Source organism: Phascolarctos cinereus, unplaced genomic scaffold (assembly GCF_003287225.1).
Source record: "Phascolarctos cinereus isolate Bilbo 61053 unplaced genomic scaffold, phaCin_HiC Scaffold_2;HRSCAF=192, whole genome shotgun sequence".
Classification (NCBI taxonomy): Eukaryota; Metazoa; Chordata; class Mammalia; order Diprotodontia; family Phascolarctidae; genus Phascolarctos; species Phascolarctos cinereus.
Window position 1 is genome coordinate 150,326,314 of NW_027555625.1, and position 15,352 is coordinate 150,341,665.

At 39.1% G+C, this 15,352-nt stretch overlaps 1 protein-coding gene across 2 annotated transcripts in view; it reads left to right on the forward strand.

Moving 5' to 3' along the window:
- The window catches only part of TTL (tubulin tyrosine ligase), a 50,279-nt gene extending 43,575 nt beyond the window's left edge, over positions 1-6,704 (forward strand). The window contains exons 7-8 of one of the 2 annotated variants that reach the window (XM_020987509.2): positions 178-321; positions 4,834-6,704. In XM_020987509.2, the coding sequence (XP_020843168.1) occupies positions 178-321; positions 4,834-4,948 (259 nt within the window). In that variant the 3' untranslated portion in view covers positions 4,949-6,704. Of the gene's footprint in view, positions 1-177; positions 322-4,833 lie in introns of those variants that run through there. The other variant, XR_002324756.2, reaches the window with a different exon arrangement.
- Positions 6,705-15,352: the final 8,648 nt, after the last annotated feature.

Sequence of the window (15,352 nt, forward strand, 5' to 3'; positions counted from 1 at the left end):
GTGGATACAGCACTGGCCCTGAAGTCAGGAGGACCTGAGTTCAAATCCAGCCTCAAACCAAACACTTGGTACTTACTAGCTGTGTGACCCTGGGCGAGTCACTTAACCTCAGTTGCCCCCCCAAAAAATGTTTGTTTCCTTCCTTACTAAATTTCTTTCTTTTTTTCAATTTTACAGAAGCTGCCTTATGTGTATAGAGCCTGCAATCAGCACCAAACACCTTCACTACCAGAGTTTCCAGCTCTTTGGCTTTGACTTCATGGTTGATGAGGAGCTGAAGGTCTGGCTCATTGAAGTCAACGGGGCTCCTGCATGTGCCCAGTAAGCCTGCCCCAGATACTACATTTTGCCTTTGTTAGGACAGACTGATAATAGGTTCTTATTGTATGATTATCTCCCTCATTCAGCAAGTATTTAGTACACACCTACTGTGTGCTCAGCACTGTGTGAGATGTTTTGGGGAATAAAAAAGCAGCATATAATAACTATGGTAGGTCTCATTTATATAGTCCTTTAAGGTTTACAAAATGATCGCCCCACCACAACCCTGCAAGGTAGGAAGTGTGACTATGATCATCCCTATTTTACAGATAAGAAAACAGGCTCAGAGAGGTCATACAACCAACAATTTTCAAATTCCAAGTCCAACTTTCCTTCTCTTTTACCGTGCTGCCAATTCTAAGTACATAATCTAGCTGGGGCGAAAGAGCAGACTAAAAAAAAAATCAACTAAAAATACATGATAATAATGGGAAGAATGCCACCAGTAAGTGGTACAGACAGTAAATGCCATAGGATTCAGAGGAAGGAGTGAGACCTCTGGGCTAGAGTCGGGAACATTAGATTTGTTTCAGAAAAGTGAAGAGGATCATAGGGGAAACTCTAGGAGGATAGCACACCATGACCAAAGGTATAAAATTGAGAATGAATTAGGCCTGTTCTCAGAACTATAAGTAGACCTATTTGCTGTTTGGTGTTGTATGGAAATGGTAGAATTTAGGACTGGAAAATAGTAGGGAAGATGTTGGAAGGCCTTGAATGCCAGATGAAGCCATTTCCCTTTTCTCCTGTAAGCAGCAGAGAACCACTAAAGGTTTTTGAACAAGAGCATGAAATTATAAAAACATAGTTTTAGGAAGACCTGCTGGCAGTGTCAGGCGGATCAGAAAGAGGGACCTTCCCCCAACTTAAGAAAGTAATTTTGTCTCAGAGGGTTCTGAGATGGTGCTGTGCTTTAACAGGACAGTAATAAGTAAACCATTTCATCAGGGGCCGAAACTCAGCCCCTCATTTGTTTTGTTTTTTTTATATTTTTTATAACATTTTGAGTTCCAAGGTGGTTCCTTCCCTCCCTCCCAACCTCAAACTGTGAAACCATACAATACATACTTCCATACATCAGTTCTTTCTCTGGAGGTAGATAGCATCTTTCTTCATAGGTCCTTTGCAGTTGACTTGAATATTCATATTACTCAGAATAGATTAGTCATTCACAGTTACTCTTCAAACAATATTGCTGTTACCAGTATACAATGTTCTCTTGATTCTGGTTCACTTAACTCTTCATTATTTCATGCAAATCTTTACATGTTTTTCTAAAATCAACCTGCGTCCCATCACAGTCATATACCACAACTTATTCATCCTTTCCCCAGTTAATGGGCATCTCCTCAATTTCCAGTTCTTTGCCACCACAAAAACAGCTGCTATAAATATTTTAGAATATGTAAGTTCTTTTCCTTTTTCCCTGTTCACCTTGGGAAATAGACCTGGTTGGATCAGTTCACAGTTCCACCAACAGTGCATTAGTGAACCAGCTCCCCTCCAACATTTATCATTTTCCCCTTATGTCATTTTAGCTAATCTGATAGGTATGAGATGGCATCTCAAAGTTGTTTTAATTTGAATTTCTCTAATTAATAATGATTTAGAGCATTTGGTATGGCCATATGTATAGCTTTAATTTCTTCTAAAAGCTGCCTATTCATACCTCTGACCATTTAACAAATGAAGAACGGCTCATATTCTTATGAATTGGACAAAGTTCTCTATATATTAGAGATACAAGGCCTCTATCTAAGAAACTGCCTGTAAAATTTTCCCCCCAATTTTCTGCTTCCCTTGTAATCTTGGCTACATTGATTTTATTTGTATAAAAACTTTTTTTATTTAATGTAATCAAAATTATTCATTTTATATCTCACAATGCTCTCTATTTCTTATTTATTAATAAATTCTTCTCTTATTCATAAATCTGATAGATCAGCCCCTCCTTTGTTTGGATAACCTTGAAAAAGTCACAACTTTAAGTAACAAAATCACAGACTCCCAAGTTTGGAAGGGCCCTCAGAGCCTCTGTAGTTCAACCCAAACCTAAATTCCTTCTCCTCCATGGGAGGAGACACATGGGAATTACCCAGCTTTTGCCTGGAGACCTTCTATAAGGAGGAATCCCACTGGGGCGCTCTGCTACATCCCAAAGCAGTGCATTTTGATTTTGGTTAGTTCTAATTATGGAGGATTTTTTTTCCTTACATCAAACATGAGTTTAGGTCTTTGTAACTTTTACACCCTGACCTCACTTCTGCATTTTCCAAAGAAAATCTAATCCTACTACTACATGACAGCCCTTTAAATACCTGAAGACCACTATCATGTTCCCTTTCTGTCTTCTTTTCACCAAACTAACTGTCCAGTTCCTTAAGCCAGTCCTCTTTTAACATGCACCTGAAACCCTTCCACAGCCCAACTACCCTCTGTACTTTCTCCAGCTTATCACTGGTCTTCCTAAAATGTGTTTCTCAGAACTGAGCACAACGCTCCAGCTATGGTTTGACCAGGCTAGAGGACAACAGAACCGTCATCTCCATGGATGCCATGTCTCTCGATGCAATCTCAAGTCATATTAGTGTTGTTGCTTGCTTTATCACATTCAGCTCACATGAGCTTGCAATGCACTAAAACCCTCACAGATCTACTTCAGATGAACCTCTAGCCATACCTCGTCCTTGTATTTGTGAAGTTGATTTTGTTAAACCCAATTGTAAGTCTCTCCATTTATCCCTATTAAAATTGCCTCTTGATAGATTCACACTGACTTGCCTCACCTGGGTTCTAGACCTTCCTCTGAGGCATACAGGCCAGGCAAGCCTGGACAAAATTACTTGACCTCTCTGTGTCCCAGACAACTGTTATTAGGTTTCAGAACACTTGCTGATCTGCACTGGTAGAGGAAGCTTCTTCACTAGATAGTTTCCTATAATGTTGAAATCACAGATCTGCCTCCCCGGCCCTCCAAAAAATTAAGGACATAAAATTAAATATGTTAAAAGTAATGGACTAATAATTAATGTTGCCATGAGCTATGGGGAAGTATAGATGTGACACACTCTTCAGTCCCAGCTCCATTTCCCCGACTTCCTGCTTGTCACTCACTGCCATGCCTCTTTAGTTTATACTTCCTAGGCAGGTTCTTTTCTGAAGAGAAGGCAGATCTAAAGATATTAGTTCATTTCTTATTCATTTCCTTCTCATGCACCCATAAATTACCTCGACGTACTCGCCCAGTTTTCCTCATTCTGCATCATCTCGTTACATCATCTCTAGAAAAATGCTTTTTTCTTAGCTATACGGTTCATAAGGAGCAACTCAGAGCACCGGAGAGTCTTCATATTGTAAAAGGTTTCAACATTTTGGCGCATCGTGGAACAGCTGGGTTTCCAGGGTCTTCCCAGCGGTACTGGTGACTTAGTAAAAGTCCTGGAATCGCGTGTTGACTGTTGCTACTGTTGCCTTGTCTGCCTCGGAAGCAAAGCCGTTAGAGTTTTGTGAAGTTATGCCTGATGTTAACGTGGTACCGCAAGAAGAGAACTGGATTTGAATTCAGAAGACCTGCGTTCGAACCCAAGCTCTGCCCGATGCCACCTATATAACCTTGGGCAAGCCCTTTAACCATTGTGTTTAAATCTTTATCAATGTTAAATGCCTTCTTGTTAATGTATAAGCTATTTCCACCTGCTGCAGTCTCAGTGCCTTAATTCAGTTCCCAATAGGTAACTCTTCTATTCTTTTCCATTAAGAAAACTTGTCTTGCTCTGGCAACTAGCACCTCCTCAGAGCATTAGTTTTTAGTCACTGCCTCTACCTGTACCTCTTCCGTCACCCTTCCTTGTCTTCTTGGCACCTGTTGAAAATGTTGATCTACTCATATGTAAAATGAAAGCATTGAACTAAAGAACCTCTAAAGCTCAAAAACTGAGATCTTATGATCACATGGGCACACGGGAGGTGACGAGCAGAGAGATTAGATTATAGTCCCGCACTTAGTGTCCCAGGCACTAAACAGCCCTTCACTTAGTAGATCAGACTAAATGCCAATTTCCCAAGTACTTTATGAAGATGACTGAATAAATGTGTTGAGTTTGCACTAGAAGCTGGTACCCAGAATCAAATCAGAGCACAGTTAGAAGATGCTGATTTACCCACACCCTAATTCACATGTGTCATGGTGACTCTACTTTTGCCAAAGCAGGGATAGGAAGTGATTTTTGTAAGCAGGCTGGGGGACAAAAGGGTAAGAAAACGCATGGTAGGGGCAGCTAGGTGGCGCAGTGGATAGAATACCAGCCCTGGGGTCAGGAGGACCTGAGTTCAAATCCAGCCTCAGACACATAACACTCACTTAGCTGTGTGACTCTGGGCAAGTCAACCCCAACTGCCTCACCCCCCCCCAAAAAAAGCATGGTACATTTGTTTTTCTTATGAACACATTTAACAATTATTTCTCTCTGTTTCTGTCTGTCTCTCTACCTCTGTCTCTGTCTCTCATTTTAGGAAACTTTATGCAGAGCTTTGCCAAGGTATAGTGGATATAGCCATATCCAGTGTCTTTCCTCTTGCTGACACAGTGCAAAAGCAGAACCAACAGGCTACATTTATCAAGCTATGATGAAGAGATGATCAAAGCATCACATACGAGAGAACTGCCGCACGTTGGGCTTTTGGGGGGGGCAGGAGGGAGGGGAAGTGGGAGGACAGAGATTATTGGATGGTTTGAAATCATGCCAAAAATGGGAGAGAAGTGGATTTTTTTATCTGCAAAGGAAGAAGAAAATAAAAACAAACACTTTCAAAAAGAATCCAGGATGAGCCAGAGGTGCTCAGAATGTTTCACCAGACTCTGCTCTAAACACAGCTCATACAACTTTTGAAAACTGAAGCAAATCTCTCTGGGAGGACAGCAAAATATTACTTTAAAAAAATGAGGATTCAACAATTTTATGTTCTCATCCTTTTTTTAAAAAAAAAAATCTTATTTTTACTAATAAGGCAACTTTGTGAACAGCATCTCTCTTCCTCAGGGACCCAGTGAAGCTTGGTCCTTTTGTTAATATGTAAGTTCTTTCCACCTGCTGCAGTCTTAGTGCCTTAGCTCAGTTCCCAATAGGTAATCCTTCTATTCTTTTCCATTAAGAAAACCTGTCTTGCTCTGGGAACTAGGAACTCCTCAGAACATTGATTTTTGGTTACTGACTCTCCTATACCTCCTTTATCCCCCTTCCTTGTGCCCTGCTCTCCTGGAATCTGTTGAAAACCTGGAAGGAGCAAACACCAACAATCCTGAGCTTAGGAAGAAGGTCCAAGCTAAGAGAAGAAGAGGTTTCCTAGTAAGATCAGGATCAGTTGTCTATTAGAATTTCCATCACAGGGAGATGGAAAAAGTGTTGAGATCATTGCAATCTGACCTACGGGTTTAAGAAAAAGTAATTTAACTCTTTGTGCTAATTCTTTTTTTACATTATGTACCCTTCTCCCTATCCCCCACCTGACCAATACCAGTAATAAGCAAAAAACGGTATCTTTTCATTTGTTACCAGGTTGGATGTGTTGAGATCTGGTTTGTTTTATAAACCTACTTAAGATCTTTATTTTAAACTAACTCATTGAAGTGCATTGTCAAGATCCCATTTTAATGATTTTCTTTAGAAATTTTTTAAAAATTCCCCTCTCTCATTTCTGCACTTTCAAGAGTAGACATCCTTCTTCCCAATAAATTTGTTCCTACTTTTACAATGTCCCTGAATTTCCAGGTCCATAGCTCCCCTATCCATGACCTTTCCTTTGTCTCTTTCTCCTTGGGCTCTATGCATTGTTCAGTCAATCCTGGCTATCTGACTGTGCTGCTGCAGAGCATTGTGGGAACTGCTGGTGGTGGTTGGCAAGTCACCCAACTGGAGCAGTCTCCTTTGGGGAAGAAAAGGGGGCATGCTTTCAAAAGTCCACATGGCACATAAAGGATTTCCCCCTGCCAGTCTCTCCTCCCCACCCTATTTTTCCCCCTTTTAGGTTGGATGTATTTTGGATTTATAAAGCTGACTTTGTCCCTTTTTATGTTTCCTCCCTTTGGAGGACACGTCAGGAGACCAAATGAGTAGCAGGTTGGAAGTTTTGAGATCATATTTGTCTTTAATGTGTCACCATTCATGCATTTAGAATGTCAGATAGGGATAAAGACTTGCAAAGAGACCTTTTTGATGGCATTTAGGAAATGAAAGTCAGGCTTCTGCAAATGGTCTGATAAGAAAATGACCCTCCTCTTACAGCAACATGAAATGTTTTTTCCACAGCCATTGTGCAGTGTTAGGTCTGAGGCATGCTGTATCTCTCTTTTATTCTTGGCACAATAAAACAAACTCTACAAGGAAGTTGTTGGGTTTTTTTAGTAGCAGAATTTGAACACGTGATAGTGAAACATTGCATTCAAAAGGAATGAGACTTATCTGATAGAAGGGGCGATGTCCAGCATTCAGCAATGGCATGTTTACTGAATTGCTTGAAATATGGCCTGATTGGGTCAATTCTCACAGGGATTTGGGATTCAGAAATCAGGCACCCACTGGTTTAAAGATAATGAAACAGTTGTATTCTGGAGAGAAACAAAAATCAGTCCTAATAAAAGTATATCTTGGAGGCTATAAAGCAGCTGTTTGATTAAACGTTTGAACCTGAGGTAACTAGCAGGCATTTTCTGGGGAGAAGGGAATGTGGCCAGCTTCTAAGATGTCTCTTAGCTGGCTCTTCATCTTTAACTTTTCTTTCTTTGAAATGGTGATAGTGGTGAAGCCTGAATAGTACAGCATCACAAGAGTAGTAACCAGAACAAGTATTGATATAGTTCTCTAAAATAAATAATTAACAAATTATCTTCTCTCTCTCCCACACCCTACCCCATTGGAGGGGAAAACCCAAAACAAATCAGATTCCTTCTAAAAAAAAATACCATAGCCAGAGAAAACTAATTCTCTCAAAGGTCATGTCCCAAAAATATGTCTCATTCTGCACCCCGAGTCCTTTGCTTATGTCATCAGGAGGTACATAGCATGATTCCTCATTGTTCTTCGGTAGGAGTATTGTGAGACTTAAATAAGATAATGAATATAAAAGCCAGTTGCTACTACTGCCACTATTATTATTGTTAATTAGCCTTCAGTCAAGTGATGACTTTATTCTCTGAGCCTTCTACTTCGCTTCTGCTGAGCTCAGGCAATATTTATAAAACAATATAGGTAAATGTTTAACAACCAGGCTCTCCAGTTTAAAAAAAATTATGCAAACATACTTTTAGATTTCATCTGCCTTATTTATGCTTCCTTAAGTCTAAACAATCTATAGAACAATAACACAAGCCCTGATTTGTAGGATTGCTCATTTCTTTGGTGGAAATGCCCAAACTGAAAATTTAACAATGGCCTTTTCAAGCCTCTTAGAGCTGGCTCCAGCACATCCCGGGTCCTCTGGAATCATGGGTGATCGTTGCATATTTTTTAAAGTGCTATCAAAATTCTGTTTTTGGTGATTGAAAAAACTCCTTTGAACACAAGCCTCCAGTACAGTTAGGGATTTTTTAGCCCTGACAAGAAATGCAGACCTTACTCAAAATGCAGATAAACTAAGAATGTTCATGCATCTTGGATGCTTCCCAGGGATTCTGATTCAAAAGCATGGATAACTAAGAAATGAATTGGGTTCTGTGTTTTTGTTTTGTTAAATCACACATAATTCGGTAGGTGGTTTTAAGTTTATAAAGATAGCTAATATTTCAGATTACACAAGTATTCCAAGGCTTAGTTGTAGAACAAAGGTGTAGCCACCTATCTCAGTAAGACTTATTCTGAATAACCCAGCTATAAATGCCGGAGGTAGCCTAATCTAGCGGAAAGAGCACTGAACTGGGGGTCCAAGAGCCTTGGGCTCCAGATCTGGTTCTGTGCTTATCTGGGTGATGTTGGTTGCATGAGTCAATTTCTCTGTTCCTTAGTTTCTCTACTTGTGAATTAGGTTGTCACCTGGCTCAATCTACCTCCGGGAGATTTACTGAAGAAAAACAATGCCCTGAATTACTCATAAAGAAGGCAAACACATTAATAGAGAAGAACAAGAGGACAAATCTGTTGCCTAGGACTCCATTTAAGCCATTGTTATAAAGAATAGTGATTTGTTTTAAGTATGGTCCTGTGCCCTGAGTACCAGTGGCGGCATGGGAAACAGTTTGAGCCTAGGTTTCTGCTGTTGTGGAAATTAAAATTATTTCCATTTACTTGTGGCAATTAATGGCCTGAAGCCATTGATAGCTTACCAAAAGCAGATGATTAGCCATGATAATGGGTATACAGATGCAAATTTAAGAAATTACTTTTTAGTTTTTAGTTGTGGCAAATATAAAAGGTGAATCTAAGTGTGAATAGTAGGAATTCTCTGCCATGCTCATATTGTAAGTGCCTCTTTCCGAGTATGTTATACTAAAGTCTGCCCCACAATAATACTGCATTGCTAGTTATGATTTCCTTAAAAGAATTATGTTCACATTTATCACATATGATAGCATTTGAGGGGTGTAGTGGCCAACTTCGCCAGCTACTTAGTAGCAGTGGAGTGGCAACAGGTTTTTTCATTAACTATCCTAAATGTTGGCCAAGAAAGTACTCAGTCACTTTGTGATGGAGAGACCCTAACACTACTGGATTTATCATAACAAATATTCTGATTTCTATCCATCATAGCTGGGCAAAGAAGAGTAAAGAGAATGGTCACAAGTAGTGATGAAAATGGATTTTAACTGATTATTTTCTCTCTCCCACAACCCACCTCATTGGAGGGGGGAAAACCCAAAACAAAACAGATTCCTTTGATACAATACCAGTCATGTAAAACTAAATCTCTCATAGATCATCTGTTTTATATATAATAATATATAACAATATAAATATATATTTCTACATCTGAGGCTCAATTTGATAAATTGATCATTTTCTAGACATTGGAATTAGAAATAGTTTAATTTGACAAATTGAGAATAGCTTCCTTATCTCTACATATGTATGTCTAAAGAGAAGACAATTTAGTACATCAATAGACCATAGGATCATAGATTTGGAGGTTAAAGGGACTCTTAGAGGTCATTTGGTTCAATCCTCTTTTTGCAGATGAGGAAACTGACTTCCAGAATGAAGCGACTTGCCCAAGCTCACACAGTGGTTATTTTTAGGTCTTACATACCAACTCTTTGAGGAATAAAGACCTGGGCATTGAGGAACCAGCAGTCAATCAACAAATACAATCAACAAACAAGTGCTTACTATGTGCCAGGCATAAGGCTAAGTACTAGGTATACAAAGACAAAAGAAAAAGTCCCAGTCCCCAGGGGAGCTTACATTCCAAAGGGGGGGGGAGAGAAGCAAGATATACATGTATAACCATATACATAACCTATACAAAAAGAATACAAGGTGGTTTGAGCCAGGAAGGCACAAGAGAAGTAGGAGTGGGGAAGGAGAACTGAGGCCCTCCAAAACCTCAATACAGCTGATGTTTAATGCTCTTTGTGAGGTTCTAGGTCTGGTCAAATACGGCTTTCTTTCAGTTTGTGCTCAGGGTAGTATGGACCAGACAGAAGATTCAGGGTTTAAAATAGCCAATAAGCCTCTTGTTTTATAGGAATGAATCAACTTGGGCAAGGGCAGTGAAAACCATTGTTAAGACCCCAGGGATTGTAGGGTTCTGAAGGCGCAGTATTATCACTGGAGTAAAATGTTTTGATCCTTTTTATTTCTGGAACAAAGAAGTTTAGAGCTGGGAGAGACCTTAGAGACTGAAGTGGAATGGGACAGATGGGAGAATGCTAGACGTGGAATCAGAAGATCCGATTTTGGGTCTCCTCCATCAATCATTACCTGGTGACTTTGGGCAGGTCATTTCAGCTCTCTTGGTCTCAGTTTTATAATCTATAAAGTGAGGGGAGGAGGTGGACTAGATGATCCCTAAGGTCTCTTCCACATCTGATTCCAGAGGTGATGTAGATCATATAGTTAATCTAAAACAAGACTAGATTTTATAAGGCAACTATTTGAGAGGAAAGAAAAGCTATGTCTTCTACTGTCAACTCTATCCTGTTCTAGGGACAGTAGAGTAGAATGTACATAGCCAGGGAAAATTATGACTCAGAGCAATACAAGATTAACACTTTTCCAAGAGAAAAAGGAGATAGATTATTTTTCATAGAATGTAAGCTCCTTGAGGGCAGGGACTGTTTCATTTTTGTCTTTGTATCCCCTGAAACTAGCACAATGTCTGGCACGTTGTAAGTGCTTAAGAAATACTGAGCGATAGATTGGCCTGAGAATAAAGCAGAGAAGTGCTGCGTCTGTCATGTGAGGGGGCCTACTTGACATGCCCTTAAGAACTGGAGTGAGTTGTAGGAAGTCTGCATTTTTCCTTCATATTTTGCTACTAACTTATGGTGTGATTCTGGGGAGGTCTCATTAGCCTTTTATGCCTGTTTCCTTTTCTGTGAAAAGAGATCCTGGCTTGCCTCCTTATCTACCTCATTGGATATCCTTGGGATGAGTGATTTTGTGTATGTATTCTGGGAGATCTGAAGGTGATCAGTGGTTAGGGTGATCTTTGAGCAGCAGCGTGTCCTTCCATTCTCTTTTTAGAGGTTCGCCCCTGAAAATATCAAGGTAGATCATTATCTGGCAACAGGGTAGATAACTTCTATCAAGGATGTTGAAAGAGGAGAAAAGAAGTCTCTGATGTTTTTTGGTCACACTGAGTGTAATACATTCAAGAGAATGTAGGAACAAGTATGTGGTTTATGAAGCTAGGACTCCTCATAGGAGAAACACATTACTTGCATTCTGAATTGGTGAACTGCTTGTTGGAACCAAAGTCAGAATGCTTTATAAATTCCTTTAGTATCTTTCTGAGTTGATTTCTTACATGTCAGACTACTTAAATTAACTCCTTGCAAACAGAGAAGACTGACTAATGACGTTGCATCTAATTCCATCAGTTAACAATCAGCAATACGTTAATGTTAGAAATTAACTTCAGGGGCCTCTAGGTGGCGCAGTGGATAGAACGCCAGCCCTGGAGTCAGGAGGACCTGAGTTCAAATATGATCTCAGACACTTACTAGCTGTGTGACTCTGGGCAAGTCACTTAACCCCATTGCCTAGTCAAAAAAAAAAAAAAAGAAAGAAAAAGAAAAGAAGAAATGAACTTCAAAAGCTAGAGAGATTTAATTCACTAAAAACTAAAATTTCTCATTTGTGATCTGTATGTCACACTGGCATTAGTCCTCTTCCAAAAACACACAAAGTATAAATCGTACTGATTCCTATACTACAACTTGAAAGAAAACAGGTGCTAGTGACTGAGAAAGCCTACCTGGAAAATGCTTTTTTCTATAAAGGCATCTTAAGCAAGAATATGTATTGAGCTCAGAATAATACATTGACAGAAAACCAACCCATAATATTAGTGTGAGGAATAATAGCATGTTATTACTAGGAAGAGTATTTTGTCCAAATTAACAAAAGGTGTAGACAATTTTGAATTGAAGTTAAAATATGTAATGAAGTAAAATCTGAAGTGTTTCCATGATCATTTAAATACAAGATTATAATACTTGACTAATTCCCTATCCAACATAAGTTTGTGTACTTCTACATATAATTGGGTGCTAGTTTTAAAATCATTGTACACACATTTTTCAACAAACTGTCCAATATGCTCCTTGTTCCTTCCTGTCCTAATTGGCAAGAGTGAGGTCTTTCCGATTCAGCATATCTAGATCAGTTTTATTCAAAAGTGTGTGACTTGACTTGTCACAATTTTCAGTCAATATATGGCCAGTCATCCATGTTAGAAAACAAATTCCATATTTAAAACAAAGTATAATTGCCATGTTTCAATCATTACTGTACTCTTACTCATTTTCTGCCCCTAGAGGTTGACTACAACAATAAATCACAGTGGCATTCAAGCCATGTAAGAGAAATGAAACCAGCCTTATAAGTGACCAGACTACTCTGTAGAAATTGTAATCAAGGCCTTTGCAAGATTGCATGCATGTCTATGTTCAATGCATTTCCTGCCGGTTCTCCAAACACTGTTATCTACCTAGAAAAAAACACTGTGTAATCAATGTAGAAATAATATTGTATCCACAAAATCAGTGTTTGGTAAACAAACAACAATAAAAAGAAACATCTGTAACAATCATTGGCATACATACAGAGTATTTAGAGTTCGTGTATTTGACTAATATATTAGAGTATGAATGTATGCATGTGGATCGGACAGGAATTTTGTGACTACATAGTACGTGGTTAAAAAAAAACCCTATTCTTCCCGGAATTCCTAACAGTAGTGGGGGCAAGAGGGAGAAAGAGGGCAAATGGAAACTATGATGTTAGACATATTAAAATTATGGCAAAGTTGGAAGGAAGATCAGAAATCAGGTTCCTACCTCTCATCCAGTGCAGGAATCCTCCACCAGATGGCCCTCTGATTTCTATTTAAACACTTGCAGTGACAGAGTGCTCATTATTATCATGAGGTGATTCATTTCATTTTCGGACAGTTCTAATTCTCAATTTGCCCTTAAATTCTTTTCTGTTTTGCTACAATAAGCAGATGTCATCTAAGTGTGTCTACTATATTACAATCTTTAAAATATTAAAAAATGAGTATGTTTTAATTCAGTTTGATTCAGCAAACATTTATTTAGTCCCCACTATAAGAAAGGGGCTTTGGATACAAAGATGAAGATGAAGTCCCTGCCTTCCATTAGGGAGCTTTTCAAGGAAATTGGAGGAGAAAGAACATGGATTAGGGGCAGAAGGGAGAAGAATGAGGGAGCTTAATGAAGGAGTTGTACCCTGAACTGGAACTTAAACAAAGATAAGGATTAAAATGTACAAGATTCGATGAGATTTGGCAACCAACTGGATACAGGAGGTGAGAAAGTGAAGAGTCAACCATGACCCCAAGGTTATAAACCTACACAATTCAGAGGATTCTAGTGTTATTAACAAAGATAGGGAAGTTTGTAGAAAGTGTAGCCTTGAGCATTGAAACATTTATTTGAAGTGGGAAACATAAGTGGAGATATCCAAAAGGCATTTGGCCATGTAGGACAGGCTTCAGAGATTCAAGACAGATATATACATTTGGAAATCATCTAAGTATGATAACTGAACCTACTGGAGCTTTGATGAGGGCCTAAGGCAGAGCTTTGAAGGACATCCACACTTACCGGGCAATAAATAGATAATGAACATGCAAAGGAAACTGAAAAAGGAGTCAAGTAGGAGGAGAACCTGGAGAGAGTATTGTCATGAAAGCCAAGGGTGAAGAGTGTACAAGAAGAAGTGGTCAATTGTCTTAAAAGCTGTATTGGGGTCAAGGAGGATGAATACTATTTTTTTTTACATGACAGCCCTTCAAATATTGAAAGATGTTTATCATTTCTTAAGTCCTTTTTCTAGATTAACTATCCCTAGCTCCTTCCAGTTTTATGTGTTATTTTTCCAGATTCTTCATAATCCTGCTTGTCTTCTTTTTCTTGTCCATCAGTACCAATAGTAAAGTATGGTGACCAAAACAGAAGCAGAAAACAGTGAAACTATTACCTTCCTAGATTAGGACATTATACTTGTGATAATAGCTAACATTTATAAAGTACTTTAAAGTTTGCAAAGCACTTTACAAATATTATTTCATTTGATCCTTAGTACTGATGGTGCACTACTGATGGACCCCTAAAAGGCCCTGGACTTTCTCATACGGCTGAGGTCCCTGGCATTCCCCTGGGGCACCTGGCCTTTCCAGGTCCTTCTCTGTTACCTCCCAGTCACCCAAGCTACTGGCCACTCCTTGACCACTGTATATAAGTGTCCATCTTGCCCCCATTAAATCACTCAGATTCTTAAAATCTGGCCAATAATGGAGACTCACTAGGAATCTCATTCACCCCAACTGGTGTTCTAATAAATCTTGTCTTTGGCTGAAAGAAGGATTGGATCAAATTCATTCAAGGCAGGACCTGTGTCACTTGCCCTTGAATTTTGGGATTCCTAACACCCCTAGACCTCAACACTACAACTCTGGGAAGTAGGTACTATTATTATCCCCATTTTTCAGCAATAAGTGAACTGAGAATTACCAGAATAGGCTGGTTTTCAAAGAGGCAGAGAAACTAGAGACCAAATTGTCAACATTCATTGGATTATGAAGAAGGCAAGGGAGCTCAAAAAAAATCTACTTCTGCTTCATTTGCTACACTAAAGCCTTTGACTGTGTGGATCACAACAAAATGTGACAAGTCCTCAAAGAGATGGGACTACTAGATCATCTTATTTGTGTCCTGAGGAACCTGTAAGTAGGCTAAGAAGCAATAGTTAGAACTGAATATGGAACAACTGATTGGTTTAAGATTGCAAAAGGAATATGATAAGGCTATATATTTATTTAACTTATATACAAAGTATGTCATGCAAAATGCCAGGCTAGATGAATCAAAAGCTGGAATTAAGGCTGCTGGGAGAAATATCAAAAATCTCAGATATGCCGATGATACCACTGATGTGGTAGAAAGTAAAGAAACATTAAGAAGCCTCTTGATGCAGGTGAAAGAGGAGAGTGTAAAAGCTGACTGGAAGCTGAACATAAAAAAACTAAGATGTTGGCAACTGGTCCCATTACTTCCAAGCAAACGGAGGGAGAAGAAATGGAAGCAGTGTTAGATTTTATATTCTTGGGCTCAAAGATCACTGCAGATGGTGACAGCAGCCATGAAATTGAAAGGTATTTGCTCCTTGGAAGAAAAGCTATGGCAAATCTGGATAGCACACTGAAAAGCAGAGACATCACCTTGCCACCAAAGGGCTGTAGCCAAAGTTATGGTTTTTCCAGTACTAATGTATGAAAATGTATGAGAGTTGGAGTATAAGGAAAGCTGAGCTCTGCAGAATCAATGCTTTCAAATTACTCTTGAGAGTCCCTTGGC